The sequence below is a fragment of the Podarcis muralis genome, chromosome 1 (genome assembly GCF_964188315.1).
Source record: "Podarcis muralis chromosome 1, rPodMur119.hap1.1, whole genome shotgun sequence".
Taxonomy (NCBI): domain Eukaryota; kingdom Metazoa; phylum Chordata; class Lepidosauria; order Squamata; family Lacertidae; genus Podarcis; species Podarcis muralis.
Window position 1 is genome coordinate 109,831,769 of NC_135655.1, and position 21,661 is coordinate 109,853,429.

Genomic DNA, 21,661 nt, shown 5'->3' on the forward strand with positions numbered 1-21,661 from the left:
TGATTTAAATTCCCCTTTATCTTTGGCCTGCATTTCATGTGGCTGCTGTAATTGGTGCTCTCCTTGAGCCTGCTGGGTATAATTAGTTTTCTATCTGACAGAGATTTAAGAGATAAAAAGCTCATGGAGATAGATCCATAGGTACTCAATTGCAGTGCCGTACTAGTATCTTATGCTGATGACACCCCATGTGAACATCAGCATAAGAATTTCCTGGTGGGAGGGTAAGCGGAGATACCTGTGGTGTTCCTTAAAGAATTTATCAAGCATTTCTACAAAAGTATCAATGTGGGTATCGCTTTGAGGTAAAGCTTTTTTCTGGCCCCACTTAGCACTAGCATCTGCCACTCAAAATGTGGTTTCCCCACTTCTGACATCAAGTGTTTAGGGAAGCACTGAAGGACCACATATTTCTGCCTCTTTCTTCTTGAGTTTTGTTCTGCTGATGGTTTGTGTGCTGTGTCTTTTTATTTTTTTAGGGTGAATGTTTGTGATTTATTTCTACCGGCTCTTAATTTTTAATTGTTTTTGTACTGTACTGTATTTTAATTTTATGACACCTTGGGAGGGTTTAAATAATTACTGTAAATCAGGGCATTTTTTCAGCCGGAACTCAGTTCCAGCACCTCTCAAGTGGGCGCCATTGCCATTATAAAAGAATAAGGGAGGCATTCATGGTGAGTTCCGGCACCAATCTTTTTAGAGAAATAGCACTGCTGTAAATGTTTCTGGCTATATTTGCTGACTTTATTGCTTACAACTTCCCTGTGTAACAACATGCCAAGATATCATCATTAAATCGCCTCACAATTAAGAGCATTCATTTGCCCAAGCAAACATGTGTTTTGCATGCTTCATATACAAAGATGTGCAGATAGAAAACTTCCTTGGCATCACTTGCTGAATAAACACTGTGAACACATTTTTGTTACAATGGTCAGGCTAGTGAAAGGCAGTCAAGAAAGAAAGAAAGAGAAAGAGAGTTCACACCATGCTAAATCTAGTCTCTGATAGGTCAGAATATAGATTGTCAGCACCAGTATCAGCATACAAAACACAAAGCCAAGGGGTCATTATACTCACCAAAAAAGAGCCCAAAGTTCGCGGTTTGCTCAGGGTTGCGATCCGTTTCCATTGCAGAATGGCACTGTGGGAAGTAACAGAAAGAACGCAGTCCTCCACATCACTCGAGAGCCATCAAACTTCCCTCCCCTCCCCTCTCCCTTCACTTTCCTATGTTCATCATTGCCTTGAATACTAATGAATGTTCACCACAATGGGCACTGCCCCAACTGCTAACTGAGCTCCCTTTTTTCACGTTGAAGGGTTTTTCAGATGGGAGTTAGTGGCCAATACAGAGCAGGTGCCATCTTGAAAGCAGCAGAGAACTATTGAGAAACTGCTGTGGAGAAATCTGCTCCTCCAAAGCATGTTACTCTTGGATACTATTCAGGTTGTGCCAGGAGTCTCTAGCTGCCAACTTATACTGACGGGAAGATTCAATGAAACTGGAACGGGAAACAAAAGCCTCTGTGAAGGGCCCAAGTTGACGGGAATGGCGAGCGCTTGTGGCAGATAGGTCCACACACTGCTGTCCTGATTTTGTTTCAGATGGCGGACAGATAGGGATGGTGGCTGTCATCCTTTCCATCGCTGTTTGCTGGTTCATCAGAGACTGCCTCAAAGTGGAAGGCCTGAGGGGGAAGTATATTGTCATCACTGGATGTGACAGTGGCTTTGGCCATGCCCTGGCTAAGTACCTCGACCAGAAAGGATTCCGCATCATTGCTGCGTGTCTCTCAAAGGAAGGGAGCCAGGAGCTACTAGCCAACACTTCCTTGTCATTGCAAACTGTGGAGCTTGATCTAACGGACCCTGGCAGTATTGACAAGGCTGTGGAGTTTGTGCGGGCAGAAACTGAGGGCGTAGGTAAGCAGCCTATATATAACACAGCCTTGCTTTCAAAAGACAGGGGGCACCTCAAGACAACCTGAATTGAGCATCCATTCAGAATGGTTTGCTCAGAATTTGTCCAGATGGTCTACAACGTCTGTGGGGTTTAAATGACATACGCTATTTCTTGAACATTAAGCCTGATTTGAGGCACCTGGGCTCCAGATTTCCCTAGGTATATGCATTTTAGATTCATTCCAGTTTTTAAAGCACAATTATACACAGTGCCAAATGTCAAGATAAAAGTATTGTTCATGTGATATCATTTACTTCTGCTAGTGTAAGAATACATAGTGTTACAAATTACAGCCAGAAATTTTTCATATATAGATATATAGTGTAACAATCTGAGGTCAGGACAAGTCTCCAAACCCATACTACCAGTTCATTCTCTGATATCCTTTCCATGCTTCTTCACTTTTTTTTTTTTAATTATTCTTAAAATACTCAAATAGGACTGTATGGCTTGGTAAATAACGCTGGGAGATCCATACCCATGGCCCCCACTGACTGGATGCAGCTGGATGATTTCTACAAAACCCTGGATGTCAATCTAATGGGGCTGATTGGGATCACCTTGAAGCTCCTCCCCCTCCTGAAAAAAAATAAAGGAAGGATTGTCAACGTGTCAAGTGTTCTGGGCCGCCTGGCATTTCTAGGGGGTGGCTATTGTGTGTCGAAATGGGGAGTGGAGGCATTCTCTGACACTTTGCGGTGAGTTGCCGTGGACTTGTGGGTGACAGATGGTAGATTACTACTGTCTCTGTGGTCATAGAGTTGTAGAGTTGTAGAAGGGATCCCAAAGGTCATCAAGTTCAACCCCCTGAAATGCAGGCATCTCAACTAAAGCACCCAGGACAGATGACCACCCAACCTCTGCTTAAAAACCTCCAATGGAAAGAGGGTTCACCACCTCCTGAAGGAGTCTGCTCCACTGTTCAACAGTTCTTACTTTCAGAAAGTTCAATCACATCTGTGACTGCCTGCAACTCAGGCTGAACCGACTGAAAAGTATAATTGTGGGTTCACGTGGAAAAGAAAACAGGAAGGCCAAAACTCATTTGTCATAACAACCATTTATAATAGCCGGATGTAGGATTACCGCGGAAGAGGATACATCAGGGCTACAGCATGGAAAAAGCTAAGTCAGGAGCATTTGCTTCCTGTAAGGGTGGCACAATCTTGGATTTGCAGGAGGCAATACCCAGGCACAGATCCCACCTACAGGACCACATTCTGGGTGAGAAACCAACACGCCAGCATTGTCTGCTTGACATGCATAAGGTCCCATGTTCAATCCTCAACATCTCTGGCTAAGAGGATCTTGGGTAGCAGCAGGTGATCTTAATCTCTGCCTGGCATAGCTTGATCCCACTTATTCCAATGGGAAGTGAACCATAAGCAAACAAATAAGACTCATGTGGCCTAACTTTCACCATTTTTTTATTAACATCCAGCAGGACATTGCATATGCCATGTGCATCCTCTTCAGTTTCACCAGCCCCACAGCCTTCAGATTGCACCATTAATTGGATTGGTAAAACCCACCATAAACTGATGAGTTTTTCATTTTTTCTCTTAGGAGGGATATGCATCATTTTGGAGTAAAGGTGAGCATTATCGAGCCAGGATTCTTTAAGACAGGAGTAACTAATATAGGGGACATTGAGAGAGACCTACAAAGACTGTGGAACCAGCTGACTCCTGAGGCCAAAGACTCATACGGGAAGAAATACTTCCTTGATTGTAAGTGCAAATGTCCAGCACAAAACTTTGGGATGGTTTGAATGCCTGCATTTTATTCTAGTTATGTGGTGATTTCTGCAAGGATTACTTGGCATTATACCAAACTTAATGTTTTGAAAATGAATCATTTCCAGTTTCTAATCATTTTGTTGACTGTCATGGGAAAGAGCTTCATTTTCGATAGGGAGGTATGGGGTGGGGTGGGAGGGGACCCTGAAACGTTTCCTGAGTTGGAATGCCATTGATCAAATGCATTGGGAGATACATGCGTTTTCAAAAGATCACACTCCATGAAGGCAGAGAAAAGTGACCATGGGGGATTATTATTTGGAGGACCAACCCATAGCTCAATGGTAGTGCATAGCTTTGCATACCAGAGGCCCTGGGTTTAATCCTTGGCATCTCCAATTACAAGGACCAGGTAGCAGGCAATAGGTAGGACCTCTTCCTGAGACCTTGGAGAGTCAATTAGATGATACACAACTAGGTAGGCAAATAACTTCACCTGCCATAACTTCACCTATGCTCTTCAACCTAGCTTTCACAGGATCTAGGGAGGTCTCATAGATCCTGATATAGTCAAACATTACAGGTCGCATCCAAAATATCTTGCTATATGCATATGCAGTCTCTTAAACTGGATTGCATTGACAAGGCAAATGGGAGGGCACCTTCTGAGTGTAAAATAATCTTGGTGAATTGTGAGGCAGGCAAGATCTAACAAGCTGCTGAGCAGAGTCTTACTGAATCAGCATCTTCAGTGCTGAAAGTCCTCCCATCTTGTCCAAACTGTAATGTGTTACTACGAACAGAAACTGGCAAAATGCAACTTCACAATGGTACCTCTAGGACAAGACTGGCACAGCAAGACACCCCATGGGACACATTTAGAAAAACAGGTGCACAGATGACTCAAGAAATTTTGTTAGCTGCAGGTAATGGAGTTTCATGCTGTATTTTATGCAGACTTGACTGCTGTTGAATGAATTAGGAGTTGCTGGGTTTTATGCGCAGCATGACTAGCGGGGTGAAAAGTGTTTGCATTGCTGCTTTAGAACTACAGTTGTGTTTTGATCTCTGTTCCCTTAGCTTTAAAAATCTGGATTTTCACTTGATTTGATGGGGTCTTTTATCTTCCTAGCAGATTTAAGGCTGCAAAGGCTATCCATGAGAAGGCTGTGTGATCCTGATGTTTCTAAGGTCACAAAGTGTATGGAGCACGCCTTGACCGCCAAGTACCCAAGGACGCGCTATGGAGTTGGATGGGATGCAAAGCTATTGTGGCTCCCGCTCTCCTATGCCCCCACGTTCCTCTCTGACGCAATGCTGAGAATGCTTTTTCCAGTTCCAGCAGGCGACAGTAATCCAGCAAAAAGATATCAAATAGATGTTTAAGGCAGGTGAATGTGCCAATGTTTTGAAGCAAACTGTTGTCTCCATGGTGCTCTTATAGACTCTTCTATCTTGCCTGGTGAATATAACTTCTCTGAAATTTTAATCACAAAATCATAGGATTGTAGAGGTAAACGCTCATGCTCATTTTTGCTTGTTTCGTATTTTAATGCCCTGGCATTAAAAACAGATGCTGGGACTGAGTCTTGGCACAAATTAAGCCCAAAGAGTTTACAATGCTGAGCTTCTTAGAATTTTTTCTATTAGGAAATTATTGGTTCAGTACATGATTTGATGTGCACAATGGTCTTGGAAAAAGGTCAGGATAAAGGTTTTGTTTGCTTAAGGTTTTCTGATTAATCATTAAAAACTAGCTCAATTAAGTTTACCTCCGTTCACCAGAAAGAGAGGAAGCCACACAACAGGACAGCACAGCAGCTCAAGAAAAGAAAATCCCACATTTTCCTCTACACTACTGTGTGCGAATGCCAAGCAGGGCTTGAGATATTGAAATTAGATTTCTGTTAAATGCCTTGAAAGATACCTAAATGGAACTTCCCTTCAAGAAATGGCTTCTAATTAGAGAAGGTTGTTTGTCCTTGTGCCAGGCCCAAGTTATCATCAATGAAAGAACTGAGATCTTAAAGCTGATGTAAGAGCATTGTTGCAATATAGATGTCTCCCAAGTTTATTACCCATTCATCAGCATTTTAGTGCAAATTTCTAATAAGCACATTTTAATACGCCGTTTTGACTAATTTACATTTTTGCAAGCCATTTATCCTAATAGAATGCACTTGGGATGTTATTTTCACTAACAACATCGTTGTTATATATTATGCCGTTCCCATAATATATACATTTTGATAAATATTGTTCATCTGGAGAACTATACCACAAAATCCAGGTACGTGCGAACTTCTAAGGCTAGCTTTCTCATTTTTTTCCATTGCATCACTTTATTTCTTTAAAACTGAACACTTTTCAATAATACACACACACATAAATGGCTAGCAATTTTAGTTCACATATCATTTGGGGGAAGTGTGAATCCGATAAATTCAGCTTTAAACATGTACTGAATCAAACTTCTCCATTCTTAGCAGCAACAGACCTTTACTCCTCATGCCACACAGCTTTGCAACTGACCGGTTTGCTGAAAAGCTACCTGAATAGGTCTTCTATGTGATTATGGATGTGGCTACTGACTTTTCTGTGCTTGGACTAAGTAAGCGCATTTGAAGCCACCACAATACCAGGGAGGGGCACCGTGGCCAATCACTAGCTGTCTCTCACAATAAATGACAACCATGTCCTTAAGAGAGGAAAACACCTTGATTCAACCACAAAGCATTTCCACCACGATCGCCCTTTGCAGACTTATCTCTACTTACTTGCATTTGGCTGCTAACAATCCCACGGACCTGAACTGAACAGTGTACCTTTATTTTATCTTATTTGATAAGTTTTATATATTGCTTAATCAACAACAAAAGTTTTCATAAAGCATTCATAAGGATTTATTTATTTTTTAAGTTGAAGAGTTTTCTCGTTCCAGGTTCCTGAACTTACCTGTGCTTAAAATAAAAAAATAAGAATTTGGGGAGTTCACACCTCTTTAAAAAATAAAGTAAGGGCATGCCACCACGAATGAGCACTTCAAATCTTTCCGATATGCACGTGATTGTGTTGCAAGTTCCCTTTTCTGCAATTTTCTTTCGAACTACAAACTATGTATAAGCATATCTAGTCTTGGGGAAATGGTGGTTGTTTCTGACTTCTGAACTCTACCCAGTAGATGAGAATGTGGATCAATGCTCTACAGTCCATCAAGGATAACACAGGCAATGATAAAACACACATTAGATTTATTCAGCAGCAGCATTTTCCAGTTTTCTAATCAAAGTACGTATCAAGGTAATAAAACCAAGCATATTAAAAGAGGGATAGCACTTGACTTTGAGAATACGCGCTCCAAACAGCAGAAGTCTAGTCTGTTATGAATTTCGAAGCCTGGCGTTATTCTGAGTAGCTAGGTCAGGAACACTAAATGGCAGCTCCCACTATTCCTGGAGTGGCACATACAATTTTCCTGAAGGGGTTCAAATTATGGCTACAAAGCAGTCTTGATCAGTAGTAAAAACTAACAAGATGTATAGTACAAGGCTGTATCAGTAAAAATGGTTTCCCTTTCTATTGTTGCCCAGCTCAGGAAATAAATAGTTGACAAATATCAAAAATGTTCACATGAAAAACATCGGAGACGGCTCATTTTAAAGCGTACCAGCATTGTTCATATTGCTATGGCACAGAAATCAAGCATTTTGGATAGCGGGCTAAAATTGGTTTTAACCATACACAAATGACTTGCAGAGGCTTCAGCTGAGAATAGAACTCTTCCATTGATGACCAGGAAAACAAGTTGCTAAATTAAAATGTGGATGCAGCAAAAATGTAAAGGACACCCCAGCTTCCTACAGACATTTTGGAATGACAGTGTATAAAACTGGGACCTTAAGGGAAAGATGATGTCTGAGGGAAAGAAGGATTCTATTTCCAGCAAGAAAAATATTAGCCCGAGAAAAACATTCTGTGCCACTTGTAATTCTTTTGTTGCCCAAGAAAAGAGTTGTGGAAAGTGTTCATGTTCTGTTTCGTATCATACAAAGAGGCACCTATTTTTCATATGCTCTGGTATGTAAAACAGAGATGGATAGAAGAAGCACCAGTGCACTTAGCAGAGCGCTGCCTATAAATATATGCTCTGAAGGTTGTTGCAACTCAGCAGAGGGCCACCACCTTCTCCTCTATATTATTTAGTATAATTAATTACATAGGGGGTGCACCCCTCATGATGCAGTTTCAGAATAGATTCATACGAAAACATCGACATCCAGATAATCTTTCAGAAATTTACAAATGTACAGTATATTTATAACATTACTTTCAGAGAGTGTCAGTGCAAAGATATACATATAGTACACCGTGATAATTGCTCATAAAAATAGGCATTGACATGTGTAAAAAATAACAACAACAAGGCATGGTTTCAACAGATGTCTCCAGCTAAAGGCTAAATATATTTCTTTATAAAGAGATGTGAACCATTTTTTTTCCTCCTTCTGTTTACAAAAATATATGTGCAAACGAGTGTGCCTAATTATTCCCTATTTGAGCTAGTTATACAACAGAGTCCTCTTTGACGAGATTGGCGGTGTCTTTGAACGAATCCTCAGTTGCTGTATAGGCTAACGGTTGATCTCTTTTGAGAATGATCTTCTGAGGCAGTGATGGAGATGGGGGAGGGACACTTTCAGCATCTCCCCTGTGTTCCTTGTCCATCTGAAACAACAAAATGTACTGTACGATATGCTCTGAACATAGCTCTCCTCAACTGACACCTCAGTTTTAGTGACATAAGCAATAGATCAACACACACTCTTTCTGTGTGTGTGTTGATCTATTGCTTAACGTGCTTTACGGAGTAGAGAACAGGTCTGAGGAACCTAAAACCTACCATTCAACAAAGGGGAAACAGCAGAGGCAGTGGAGACAGGGAAGCAAACAGCAAGTCACTAATACATAGACTTAGTTACAGGCTCTGTTACACCTGGGCATGGAAACTTAGGGGCCTGTGGTAAAGGCTTCACAAACATGGTGGGTACTGAGGAAGGATCTGAAGGCGGACTGAGAATTTTATTTATCCTCCAAGGCAGCCTTTCTCAACCTGTGGGTCCCCAAGATGTTGTTGAACTACAACTCCCATCACCCCTAGCTAGCAAGGCCAGAGCTCAGGGATGATGGGAGTTGTAGTCCAACAAGATCTGGGGACCCACAGGTTGAGAACTGCTGCTCCAAGGATCTCAAGGCGGTGGACATGGTTCCCCACCTACCCACTTAATCCTCACAAGACCTCTGTGAAGTAGATTAGGCTAAGAGATGGCGACACTGACATTGTTGTCAGAGGCAGTTCCAAGCTTGTGGAGGAGAAAGGTAGTGTTTTCTCTTTGTGGGTGGGGGGAGAGAAACTGAAGACCTTCAGAAAGGGGGTGCAGCGGGAGAAATGAAGCTTGGGGAGGGGCCTCCTAATCTGCAGTGAATGGTGTATCAGGGAGACCTAGTAGTGACCATAGTGCTTTAATTCCCGTCTCATGCTCCCTCTCCTCTTCCTTTGTGACTCAAATTATGTATCTCATATATCTACGCACACACATTCTACTCTTTGTAATCTCCAGTCTTCCTTCCTTCCTCTTGTGGAATGTATTGCCACAAAACTGATCAGTACATACCGTATTTTTCGCCCTATAGGACACACTTTTCCCCCTCCAAAAATGAAGGGGAAATGTGTGTGAGTCCTATGGGGCGAATGCAGGCTTTCGCTGAAGCCTGGAGAGCGAGAGGAGTCGGTGCCCTCCGACCCCTCTCACTCTCCAGTCTTCAGGAAGCTCTGCGCAACCCTTGGGAGACCGGCTCGAAGACATGCGGGCTCCAAAGGGTTGCGCGTAGCTGCCTGCATTCCGAAGCCTGGGGCGCGCTGAAGAGCGCGCCCGGGCTTCACGCAGCTCTCCACAAGCCTGGGGAGACGGCGCGGCTCCCTAGGCTTGCGGATAGCAGGCTGTTCTGGGGGCTGGGGTCAGGGGAAGCTCGGGCTTCCCCCGTGCCAGCCCCGTGCCTGGGGGGGGGATAATTTTTTTTTCTTTATCCCCCCCCCATAAAAACTAGGTGCGTCCTATGGGGCGGTGCGTCTAATGGGGCGAAAAATACGGTATGTACCAGCAGCGAACACTTTATGTGCCTCTGATTGACGAGCAAATCATTCACGTGCTTGTTGCTGCCGATCCGGAAGTGGCTCAAAAACAGAGTGGGGTGGGGACTTATGAAAGCTCTGCCGATGCACATGGGAGTCAGGAACGGAGCCCCCCCCCCCCCCCAATGATCTCTGCCTGTAGTCTCATATCCAACAATCTTACAGGACATACAGCAATCCTTTCTGCTATGCCCAGAATTCTACTATCTTACACATCACGGAATACACACTGCTGAGAAAGAGAGCAGTGCAGCAGAGGGCATCCCTGCTGAATTGAGGTCCCCAGAGAATCTGACCTACTTCTTAGCACTTGATTCCAGTGGGAGATGTGTTGGGCTAAGGCCTGGGAGCCCAAATCCTACCACTGTCATGGTGAGGTTCATGTTCATATGCATGGCATTTATCAAAGGGTCCATGCCCTTCAAAAAATGGCTTCTAATCAGAAAAGGTTGCTTGTCCTTGTGCCAGACCCAGGTTATCATCAATGATAGAACTGAGATCTTAAAGCTGATGTGAGAGCACTGTTGCAATATAGATGTCTCCCAAGTTCATTACCCACTCATCAGCATTTTAGTGGTCCATGCCAGTTTTACGTTTTAATCCATCTGTCATAATGACAGACCAAGAGACAGACAGACAGATGTCATCCAGCACTCCCTTCTTTTTTCCTTTTTTGCCAAGAATGAATTTGAGCAAACTGACTTTACCTCTGAATAGATTGGATTTTCAAAGTTAGTACTCTGCTTCAGTTTTCTTTTAAAGAAGCTCCACTTTGACTCCTGGAAGTGTAAAAAAAGATGTTTGAAACTTTGCACCTATTTTTAGATCAATGGTGATTCAACAAACACAAGCTGAAAAACGGAACTATTCCAAGAAATTAAAAAAGGCTGACTAATTAGCACCTGGTTTAACCAAATGTCTAGGATGATCATCGTTGTTCCTGCAGCACAGACTGAGGCAAAGGTGGAGAGAGGAAAGACTAAAACAGATGCATGGCGGAGTTAAACAGGCACAACTTTTAGTTATCAGATCTGAACCAGGCCAAAGTGTGCATAAAGTGAAACACAAGCGGGCAAGAATGGGTGTAAGAGGAGAAATAGACAGGCATAAAGATGCAGATATTTACAAGTGATGACTACCTTTAGTTTTGGTAAACTAAGCATTCTTGGTGCATATCTAAATTATATGCAGTATCATGGAAGGCAAATATTACTGGCTGATATCCAATGAAGCAATAATTAGAGCAGATCCATTGTAATCAATGCACTTAAGTTACTGATGCCATTGATTTCAATGGGTCTGGCTCTGAGCATGGATTGGATATCCCACATTCATGAGTCAAGCGCTGTATGGCACAACGAGCTTGACATCCAAGGGCTCTACTAAGCAGGATGCCTCATTCCCCATATTCAATCCTGGCACATTTTGCAGGAACAGCCTTCAATTACCGGTGCTGCATCTGTACTTGCAGGAGGCTGAGGAGCACTGGGAGATACTGCCGTGGCATAGACTGGATTCTCGAAGTTTTCATTCCCTTCGCTGCTGGAAGCTGTTACCTGCTGACACAAAACTGTTTGAGAAGACAGCAAAAACATGCGAGCTATTTCGTTTCTTTATTGCTGCATTTATATACTAGCTGCCTGCCAAAGCACTCAAGGTGGTTTTAATTTTTAAAAAATAAATACTAAAGCAAATGATACAAAATGTAACATTGACCAGGTGTCATGGACTGGTTGGACACAGAGGAATGGTGGGAGGAACCAGCTGGGGAGGAACCACCAAGGGAGTGGTGGCGGGACAATGATGAGTGATCACAGAGAGAAGAGGGAGAAGGCTGGGGGGAGGAGGTGTTGGAAGATGAAGAAGTAACAGGGCTTAGTGAGCAGGGAGTGTCTGTGGCAGAGGGAAGTCAAGAATCAGGGGGCAGAGGCAGATGCTGAAGCAGGAGAGTAGGAAGAGGGAGGTCAAGAGGCAGATATGAGTCAGGCTGGTGAAGAGGCACAGGTGTCTCCTGCTGCTGCTGCTGCGGCAAGCTCCTCTCCTCACTGGTCTCCCAGAACCAGGAAAGGCATGAAGAGAGAGGAGGTGGGATTAGCGCCACACAGGCACAGTCTCCAATTGCTTGCAAGAAACTCTGGAGAAAAGGAGACATAAATATGGCTGCTGGGAGGCAGAGACTTTTAGTCTTGGCAACAGATTTCACGGAGTAGGGACCTACAGGGCATGAGCTGCTGTGTTCCACTAGGCCAGAAACTCAGCCAAGTCTGTGAAGATTGTGTTTCACTAACTCCAGCTTTGAATTGTGCGATTTACTGACCAGCTTGCTCTGGGACACCAGGGTTGGGAAGGAGGGGACAGTTTAATTGAAGGAGCCCCTTGGTGTCTTCTCTGCCTGCCTCCCTTGTTCTCTTCCTCCTTCTCCTCACAGGAAAAGATGGTGTCTGTTGGGCGCTGAGTGTGTGTGTGAAATCAGACCATCTGAGCAGAGCAGGCCCTAGTGCTGTCTTGGGCTGCTTGCCTTGCTCTCAAACATCTTCAAACCTACAGATGTACTTTCCGAAGAAGGAAGATTGGCGAAAGCAGTATCAAATGGTTAACAGGCTAAGAAATATTAAAGACCACCTATTATGTTTGTCCCTTACTTGTGTGGGAGGGACTACGTTCATGTCCCCAGCTCCTCCGTCTTTCGTCGTATACATCGGGTTCTCAAATGTGATTGGCTGCTTCCCAGTTTCAACAGCAAAGTTTTCATTCTGAGAACAACAGTGAGATGCTCACTTCCAAATAATATTGTGTGGTTTTCAAGTAAGTTTTAAGCAGAGTGGAATTAATGAACCCAACCTAGTCATGGTCATTAATTTCACTGGGTCTCCTCTGAGTAAAATATAGCTGAATACCACCCATTAATTTTATAAATTCTTAAAGCAAAACATAACAGTAACATAAGAATTCCATGTAATTTTAATTCTTCTGGGATAAATAGTTTCTCTCTTTTAAATAGAAACAACCAAAATATAAGCATTATATGCTCTAGAATATATTCAACCCAGCATGGAATTTACTATACAATATTGTTTCCAGTGACATATGAAAAGAAGAGTGTATGAGATTATCAAACCAAGCCAATTCTCCTGAGTGTGGCTAAAGGATGATGCTACATAAATCATTTCAGCTGGTAAAAATAAATATATTTTCCCATCAGTCACTAAAAAATGCCACACAACAGAAGGCAAGGTTCTACAAATCAAACATCTTGCAAGAAAATACCCCCCAAACCATAATTTCCAAATAGATACCACACTGTAGAGCAGGGATGCGGGAACCTGTGGCCCTCCAGATATGGTTGGACTACAACTCCCATCGTCCTGTGCTGGCTGGGGCTGATGGGCTTTGGAGTCCAACAATCACTGGAAGGCTGCAAGCTCCCTCTCTTGCTGTAGAGTCTTCAAAAAAACCCCAAAAGAATCAGCTAATTAATGAAAAACTGGGAGGATTTATTTATTTTTCATGGTGGGAAAATGGCTACTTTTGGAGGGTATGTGCATTAGTCTTTGTTTGACACTGGGAATTTATGTTCTCCTTGAGGACAGAAGGTTAGTTGGAATATGGAAGGGTAGGCTGAAACTTCAAATGAGTATCTGACAATGGAGGAGATTCACTTCCTCGGGGAATACAGCAAAAACCCCATTTTAAGGAACTAACAATAAGAACACTGCAAACGTGCCGTCTTAAAGCTGGAAAGAAAATTATGGAAAAAGAGGGAACTGAACTCTCTTCCTCAGGGCCTATGAGGCAGAAAAGGCAGGGCATGAAACTGTTCTCTGTCAAAGGCACCGCCAGCTGCCTTCCTGTTTTGTGTGTAAGCCCTCCTACTGTTTCCTGATCAACTAGCATTGCAGTGTACAACATTCCCCAACAACTCCACGCGTAGAGAATTTGCCGGTGCGATTTTTGGCATAGTTACGGGATCTTCGATATAATATTCAGAGACAGCACAACCGCCTCTGAAAACACAAATGGCTCTTAAACACACACATTTATTTCAACTGAACACGTGCAAGGGAAGTTCCATGTGAACAGGGTGGTTCAAATCCAAGATCCACCAGGGCGAGACAGTTTGGATCCAGTGGATCTGAGGCTTTCTGGGCTCAGAGGGCCTAAGCTGCTTTTCAGTTCTCACCCTGCCTGAACTGGAGATATGCCAGCGTAAGTTCTGCACCCTGGTTTAGCTGGTGGAACTCAAGTCAGTGTTACTTACACCAAAAGTGGTGTGGCAGGGGAAACATGGGAGCAAGGAGAGACTTACACCTACTCCAAACCTCTTTCAGCTCAGGCACGTGACCTAGCAACCTGGCAAACACTCAGCCCGGGGGAAAAGGATGGAGTAAGCTAAATTTTTCTAAATGTTTGGATTGGGGGAAACATGCACCAATAGCTAGGATTGTTCTGGAAGTGTGACCCTCATTTTACAAAGTATGCCTATTTTGGGTAGGTAAAGCGTTTCCCCATCACAATACTATGGTGAGAGGGCAAAATGAGACACTTCATATGGGAAGGGGGGGGGGATTCTTACCATTTGCATTGCTCTGTCAATAGCAGATTCCGCTCCAAAGCCAGACCCACCAATGTCCATGGTCACATCAGCTCCAGGGCGGAATGTTACCCCACTGCCATTTTCCGTGGATTTTACAAGAATGCTTAGGCTTTGAAAAGAAGAACATTAAAAAACAAAACAAAACAGCAGAAGGTGGTTTAATAAACATTACCGTCTCATCGCGTCTTTTTAAAATCAAGTTTTAATTGTTTGGAACTGATGTGGTAATAATAACTCATATGATTACAAAAAGAAAAGTCAAACTATTTCTTGAAGAAAGGAATTTCTAACACTGCAAGCAGAAGTCTCCATTGCTACTTAAGCTGAGACACTTAAACATATCTCTGCTGTGAGCCAAATGTCCTCAGGGGTAAGGGCTGGAAAAGTGTGGATTTGTTGATAAGGCAAGATATATGGGCTCACTGCGAAAGCTGCACAGGACACCTCCAATCTTGAACACAGACAGCCCCTGTACCCATGTTTCTTGCTCTGTCCCTTCTATAAGCTGACTCTTGAAGAACGTCTGGGTATGTATTGGAAGGGCAAATAGGGGTCTACAAAGACATGGCAGATAGCCAACATAACTAAAAACTTATTTATTTGTTATCCGGGATGAACAGTTGAGCGACAGCTGGATGACGCCGCCAGTTTTCAACAAAGACTTTGTGAAGGACAACGCTATTGATTATGGGTATGCAGAGACAAGTGGAAAGTAATCTAGGCACTGGAGTCCAGCACTCACAAGGTATCAGTAGCTAAATCTGAAATCCCAGAGACATGAACCGGAAAATGCACAGAGAGTTGTGTCTACTGTGACTTCATGTTTCTAAGAGTGTCAATAAATTCTTGCTCTTCCTCCAATTCAAAGCAACTCTAAGCACATTTTTCTTGCAAGTGAACCACACTGAACACGGTGGGACTTACAGGTAAGCATATTTATAGGACTTGCAGCTGCAGGAAAATGACGCTTCGAAACACATATGAATTTGTTGCTCGTTATTAGCAGAGGCCATTGTGAACCACTTTTAATGTGTACAACAGTATATTGAGACATTTAGACCTTGCAATACCTACCTTGGAAATTTGGGAAGCGAAGGTAAGAGAGAGCCCGTCCGTCTGTAATTTAAAAAGCCTCCCACAGCCAGAGATCCAATGATGATAGTCAGAATGATGGTCAACAACACGGCCACTGCTGCTACCAGAGAAAACAAAGGGTAAGCGAACGATACGGAAGATACCGCTCAGATGTCAACACTGCCTCAAGAATAACTTATAGACTGGCTCTCTCATGCAAATGTTTTCAGGCCTGTGCTTGGTTATTCTGGATAAAAGTATAGTTCAAAGCTTACTTGTCCCAGGAGGCACACCCCTCGATAATCCTGCTTCGCAGTAATTTCCAGTATAGCCATACGGACATCTGTAAAAAGGAAGCGAGATGCCTAACTGGAATTGACTACTAAAACATTGGCTCTATTTATTGCCCTCTGTGAGGTACATCGGCATGGCATGGTTTTTCAAACTCATTCCTTAGTAATTACATGTTTCAATGGGAGCACACACACACACCTCTGCTGACTGTTTACTTGGAAATGAGCATGTAGGAATGCTGAGTCACAAATGAAAAAATTCGGCTTTGTAAACTTTAAAGAAGATTTCATTTCAGTGGAGTATCAGTGGCCCCTACAGGCTCAACTGAAGGCAAGTGTGTTTTGCTGTTCTTAAGAGATATTCCTTTAATTGGTAGAACAGGCATCTGAGTAACTTGTCCTCTGACCCTTTCTCTTAAAAATAAAAAACTTGCTGCACTTAAAATTGTCCATCTTTAAGGAAGCGTCTTTGCTTGCCGTATCCCCATTTCCGAGGCAGCAGATACTCAGCTTTACAAACACCTTTAGAATGAGGTCTTAAGAGCTACAATGAGCAAAAGCCTCATTTGAGGTGAGGTATCCGTTCTTGGGCTGTACCATTTCAGACTGCTTCCCCTCATATCATTTACTCCATGCAAATTCAAAGCTAGAAAAGGGTACCCTACAGCTTTCACCCTGATGTGCTAGTTTTGAATGTGTGCTGTGGGATGAGGAAGCATTCAAACATTCCACACACCCCTTCCACCTGAAGCTTGAAATGGCACAACCCAGCAATGGATACAGCTCATCAGTGGGGCTGATGCTCATTGATTCTGGTTTTTGGTACCCTTGAGCACTGAACAGGCTATCAAGAAAGCACTGACTAGACCTGCTCCCATGGCCACTGACATACATGCGGGCCATGATGCGCCCTGGCCAATGCAAGATCGGGACCAGTCTGAGAATACGTAGATGCGTGGGGTTCCCTCTGTGGTGATGGATTCTGCACAGAGGACTTTGTTAATGGGCACCCAATAGAATTCCAAATAAACAGAAGCTCTGGCTGACCAGGGTTCCTGCTCCCATGGAGAAAGCACTATGAGGCATGTATGCATATAGCTCGCCCATCAGACTAATGCTGTGCATGTGTCAGCAGGATGTGAGTATGTGACTGGTGTACATTGTTCGCGAGTCGTCTTGAGTGCATACTGAAGAAAGGCAGGGTAGGGAAATTTTGAAACGAGCATCTCTTTTCGCTTGCAAACTTTGGTGATGTTCTAAAGAGCAGATCTTCATGTGCTACAAATCTCACCTGGCCCTTCCATATAAACTTACTTGCATTTAGGAAGCCCACTTTCATCAATGTAGCATGTCCCTCCATACATGCACCTACAGGCAGGAGGCATCGTAGGAGGAGATTCAATGGCTATAAAAATGGAAAGCATGTGTTAATAGTCTTTATGTACTCTGCAAAACATAAAGCACCTTGTCACTCTCCAATTATTTCCACCATTTCTTTACCTGCATCGCACTCTGTCGAACTGCCTTCCACAAAACGAGCTCCTTGTGGGCATGCGCAGGTGTATCCTCCAGGTCTCAGCAAGCAGAGGTGGCTGCAGACATCCTTGCACGGATTGGACACTGTAATGATAAACAAAGACACACCTGAAGATCTTTTAGGAGAGCTAATGGGATCCTTCCAACCAGACAAGAGAAATAGGTTGGGAATACGGAAGCTGTAGACTCAGTGGAGACACAGTGCTGCTCCATAGGCTTGCAGACTTGTCCCTCCCCCTCTCACGCAGACATTCTCCCGCCCTGTCAGTTTTTGAACCAATCGGTCATGTTATCTCTGCACTGGTGTTTCTGTCATTCACAGTTAGCGCCAAGCCACAGTTTGCAGCCATGACCAGAAACAGATACTTCACTAACAGTGGTTAGTGAAAACACAGGCAGTCAAAATGCAAACCGCAGTTAAGTTACAAAGCTCATAGGAAGGGAAGGATGGCTGCATAAGAGGGGAAGAGAAAGGAACAGGGAGCACCAGGCAAGCCTAATTTCCTAGAAGAATTAAGTTGGCGCCAACCTCCTGGGATAGAAGCAGGCACTACAAGATTAACGTGTCTGAAGAGCACCTTGAGTGTTTTGCCCCATTTCTATCCATGGCATACACCTCAGGTAGTGTCTTGCTGTTTTAACTACACTCCTAATACATGCTATTTCCTGTCCTCCCCTACAGAGCCCCAAATGGCAAGGGCAGCTACAAAATAGTCCATGCCTGAGATGGGCGATGCAAGCAGGCAGGTGAATTCATTACTACCTCTGCCATGAGAGGAGCATGATGTACAAATGATATATTGCAGTAATAAAATGGGAACAACATGCTTCCTCTCTGGCTCACAACCAGCTTTCCTGGATGTTTTAAGAAATATGATGCTGTTATTTTCTTTCAGTTGTTGGTGTAATGACTGAATCGCGAGAAGCTTTGTATGCAGAACACCCTTCCAAAATGGTGCTGCACAAGGTGGGAAGCCTCTGTCCATGCACATGTGTGCTCAGTATTCAACCACGCCCATCATTCATTTTGTGGGCAAAGGCCAATTCCCACTTTGCCCTTTCTCCCCAGACAGGTGATCAGAAACTCTTAAAATGGACACTAACAACCTTCTCTTTTGGGCATGTGGAATCTGTCTCATCTGAAGGGCCGCATTCCATCATGGGCAGCTTTCCAGGGACCACAGGAGAAACAGAAGTGCCTCACCCAGAGGAAATAGCCCCTCCTTTATTGAACTCCACCTCTCCTTCCTATTCTCCGTTTGTGCCATGAAGAACCATAACACCACCATATCACAAAGGGGAGAAAATTGTGTACAGTGGAAACAGGAAAAGGAAGAAGGCTTAATTCACAGTTCAACCAGAAAGGCTTATTCAGCAGCTCACTCGATGAGGACTCTGGCCAGCACCAGTTCTATGCTTTCAGAAACACCAATATCATGCGCTGAGAGAAGTTGGTGGCTAGTAACATTTACATAAGCACTAGGGCAATAAAACTATACCAATGCATACAACAATGTATGGGACTATTGTATATTGCTTTTTTCTGCATATTTTCACTTTTATATGTATCTTTGTTGTTGTTTGCTCCCTCTCACTTTTCCTTCTTTTTTCTGTATCACTTTATTTCTTTTAATTGAAATCACCTTAATGAAATATAACTACTTTAAAAAGCAAAGATTCATAGATGATGCACTATACAAGGCTGGCCATTACCTGACTGATTGCATCTGTGCTGGTGATAGATACGGACTTGAGTAAGCCAAGGGTTTATAGTCAGCATTTTTACTTTCTCTCCTTTCCCAAATTTGTCTTCTTTCCAGACCTCCCCTCTTTCCTTAGATATCCAGTATAGGTGACCCTCGAAGACATCAAGGCTGTACGGGCTGCTAACTTCTCGGTGAAATAAAATAGCAGGTAAGTTAACATGCAAAAGGAGAGCAATGTTGTTGGTCTAACGAACATTCTTGAAACCAAAGTATACCTTCCTCCACATCATATTATGGCCATTTTCTAAGCTTTCCTTCTAGTGGAGATTAATGTATGCTTTGGAAGCAAAATCACAGTGACCTGTGGGAATTTCACAAGTAAACCAGAAGTACTTTCAAAAAGACTTCAGGTTTTTCCTCACAAATGAAAAGAGCACAGGAATCTGCACTACTTGCCAAATCTATACTGTTGCAGGGGTTCTCAAACTTTCTACTCTGGCTGAAAATTACCGAGGCAAACAAAATAGTGGCAAACAGAAGCAGAGCTTGACATAATCTGCAGGCAATTACCGACATACTTTTCTACTGAATTCTAATCCATCTTTGAAAATTGCTGAATTATTTGTTGCAGCATTTTGCTTGCGGCAAGAGATTGCACAGCTTAACTTCCCTCAAGATAAATGCAGACATTTGCTCTGGAGGCATTGCTATATGCTCTGGGGGTGTTTTACCCATCTCCTGCCATTTCTTCTCATATTCTCCTTTCAATGTTCAACTTGGACCTGTTCCCATACACTCACTGCAAACTGCATGTTTCATTCATCCCTCCTCCCATGTTCCCTTCACATTCACTTTCTCCTTATGGAAAAGCTTTCCCTTCTTATACCCTTGCTTTCTATCCCCAATTTACACTACTACTAATACCTCATTTTCTTCAACACCTCACCTCCTTTGGCAACTTTCCCTCAGTGGAGAGACCTTCCCCCCACCCCCGAACTTCTCTGTTTCCTGGCCACACCTTTACAAGAAGTTATTGGTACTGGCATTGGTTGAACCAAAAGCACTATGGTTAGGGAGTGGTGTTGTCAAGTGTGGTGGCACTGAGCTAGCTATGACACAGAGGGCCACTTGAAAGTGGCCCAAGGTCCCCAGTTTGAGTAACTGTAATAGTGCAAGTCCCTTACTTCATCGATAATAACCACCCTGTCCCCAGCCATCTGCCACCATAGTTAGTCTCCAAGTATCTTGGGGAAAACTTTGATTAAAATTGTCTCAGTCCATATTCATATACATACGCCCATGAAGAACAGTCTTCCTGTCTGTTCCATCAAATCTCATCGATTCAATTAGGTTTTCCTTCATATCACTCCAGTAGATTCTGTCATTGTTCAAATAATCAACTGAAAGGCCAGTTGGCCAACCAAGGTCTTCAAAGACCAATGTCTGCCTCTGTTGCCCATCCATCCAGGCGCTTTCGATTTTGGGTTGCCTTCCCCAGTCAGTCCAATACATTAGCCTGAGGAAAGCAGAATCGGTATTTTTAGATGGTTAGATATAACATAGCAAAGCACACAAACACTATGCAGAAAAAGAGAGAAATCTCCATGAAATGAGAATCAAGTTGGTAGAAACTTGGCAGTTCATGGCTGACCACTTTTTCCCTCAGAGAAATATGCTCCAGAGCCCTTTTGTAGCTATCCAACTTTATTTCATATTGTGTGTACACGGCTCTGTTTATCTGTTCTTGATGCATTTCATTTTATTGATTATTTCTACAGTATTTCTTTGTCTCTTTTATCCTTTCTGCAACCTTGTAAGTAAGATTGAGAGATTACGATGTACCTCAAATCAAGACAATGGTTTTCACAGCAAAATATCCAAACGATTGCCTCTCTCTGTGTCATGAAATCATTCTTTGCTTCTAAGAACCATTCTCTTTTTCTCTCTTTTGTGTTTTCCACCAATAATTCCCCGTTAAACTATTTCTTTACAATGTGCTATTTCATTTTACATTGATAAATATTCCCTTTAAAATGATAGCAGTGACTCCCATCAGAGGAGATTGGCGCCAATAACTCAGACAGACACTAATTATGCTTGCTGTTTCTAAGCTATGTGGACTTTGCCAATGCACAGACAATGGAGCTCAATACCTAGGCAAAGTAAAAAGCTACTAATGCACATCAATATGAGGATGATTTGCTTTTGAAACTTTCCCACAATGTAAGGGTTCATTGTGGCCTATTTTGTTTGTTTGTTTGCATGCTGCTTGCTTTTTATGCCCATTTTTACGACCATCTGCTGATGAGAAAGCTATCAGCTGCGCTAAAACAATTATCGTGCAACACAGTTAACCCCGAACTGATGTACTGCTTGTTATATGTAATTGGAGTGTAACTAGTGACTTTAGGTATTTATCAGTTCAGTCGTAAAGAGAAAACAGCAGAATTCAGCACAAGGGTCCCAACAACAGAGGGGAGGGAAACCATCTGCCCCACTTTACTGAGGTCTGTCTCTGCTTCCAGTCGTGACATAACAATAACCACGAGAAGTCTTGTGA

General features: G+C 43.0%; 2 protein-coding genes across 4 annotated transcripts in view; one reads left to right on the forward strand and one right to left on the reverse strand.

Annotated features, from left to right (window-relative positions):
• The first annotated feature begins 1,497 nt into the window (after nt 1–1,497).
• LOC114606043 (retinol dehydrogenase 5-like) lies at nt 1,498–5,215 on the forward strand. 2 transcript variants are annotated; one of them, XM_028747812.2, is made up of 4 exons: nt 1,498–1,929; nt 2,409–2,667; nt 3,536–3,699; nt 4,841–5,215. In XM_028747812.2, the coding sequence occupies exons 1-4, from the start codon at nt 1,629–1,631 to the stop codon at nt 5,092–5,094; spliced, it is 978 nt and encodes a 325-aa protein (XP_028603645.2). In that variant the 5' UTR covers nt 1,498–1,628; the 3' UTR covers nt 5,095–5,215. The 2 variants fall into 2 exon arrangements, with proteins under 2 accessions (XP_028603645.2, XP_028603654.2); XM_028747821.2 differs by having other exon boundaries at nt 4,844–5,215.
• A 1,724-nt stretch (nt 5,216–6,939) lies between these two features.
• The window catches only part of LRP2 (LDL receptor related protein 2), a 146,523-nt gene continuing 131,801 nt past the window's right edge, over nt 6,940–21,661 (reverse strand). The window contains exons 70-80 of one of the 2 annotated variants that reach the window (XM_077936987.1): nt 20,397–20,617; nt 19,109–19,285; nt 17,360–17,479; nt 17,174–17,264; nt 15,842–15,909; nt 15,567–15,687; nt 14,472–14,601; nt 12,541–12,651; nt 11,347–11,454; nt 10,606–10,677; nt 6,940–8,433 (exon numbers count right to left, since the gene is read on the reverse strand). In XM_077936987.1, the coding sequence (XP_077793113.1) occupies nt 8,272–8,433; nt 10,606–10,677; nt 11,347–11,454; nt 12,541–12,651; nt 14,472–14,601; nt 15,567–15,687; nt 15,842–15,909; nt 17,174–17,264; nt 17,360–17,479; nt 19,109–19,285; nt 20,397–20,617 (1,381 nt within the window). In that variant the 3' untranslated portion in view covers nt 6,940–8,271. The remainder of the gene's footprint in view (nt 8,434–10,605; nt 10,678–11,346; nt 11,455–12,540; nt 12,652–14,471; nt 14,602–15,566; nt 15,688–15,841; nt 15,910–17,173; nt 17,265–17,359; nt 17,480–19,108; nt 19,286–20,396; nt 20,618–21,661) is intronic. The other variant, XM_077936994.1, reaches the window with a different exon arrangement.

What these genes read in the sequence shown, in the direction of transcription:
- LOC114606043 (XM_028747812.2), top strand. Translation starts at nt 1,629, where the DNA reads ATGGTGGCTGTCATCCTTTCCATCGCTGTTTGCTGGTTCATCAGAGAC. An exon ending in GGCAGAAACTGAGGGCGTAG is followed by an intron (nt 1,930 to 2,408) that starts GTAAGCAGCCTA and finishes ATACTCAAATAG; the next exon opens with GACTGTATGGCTTGGTAAAT. An exon ending in GAAGAAATACTTCCTTGATT is followed by an intron (nt 3,700 to 4,840) that starts GTAAGTGCAAAT and finishes TTATCTTCCTAG; the next exon opens with CAGATTTAAGGCTGCAAAGG.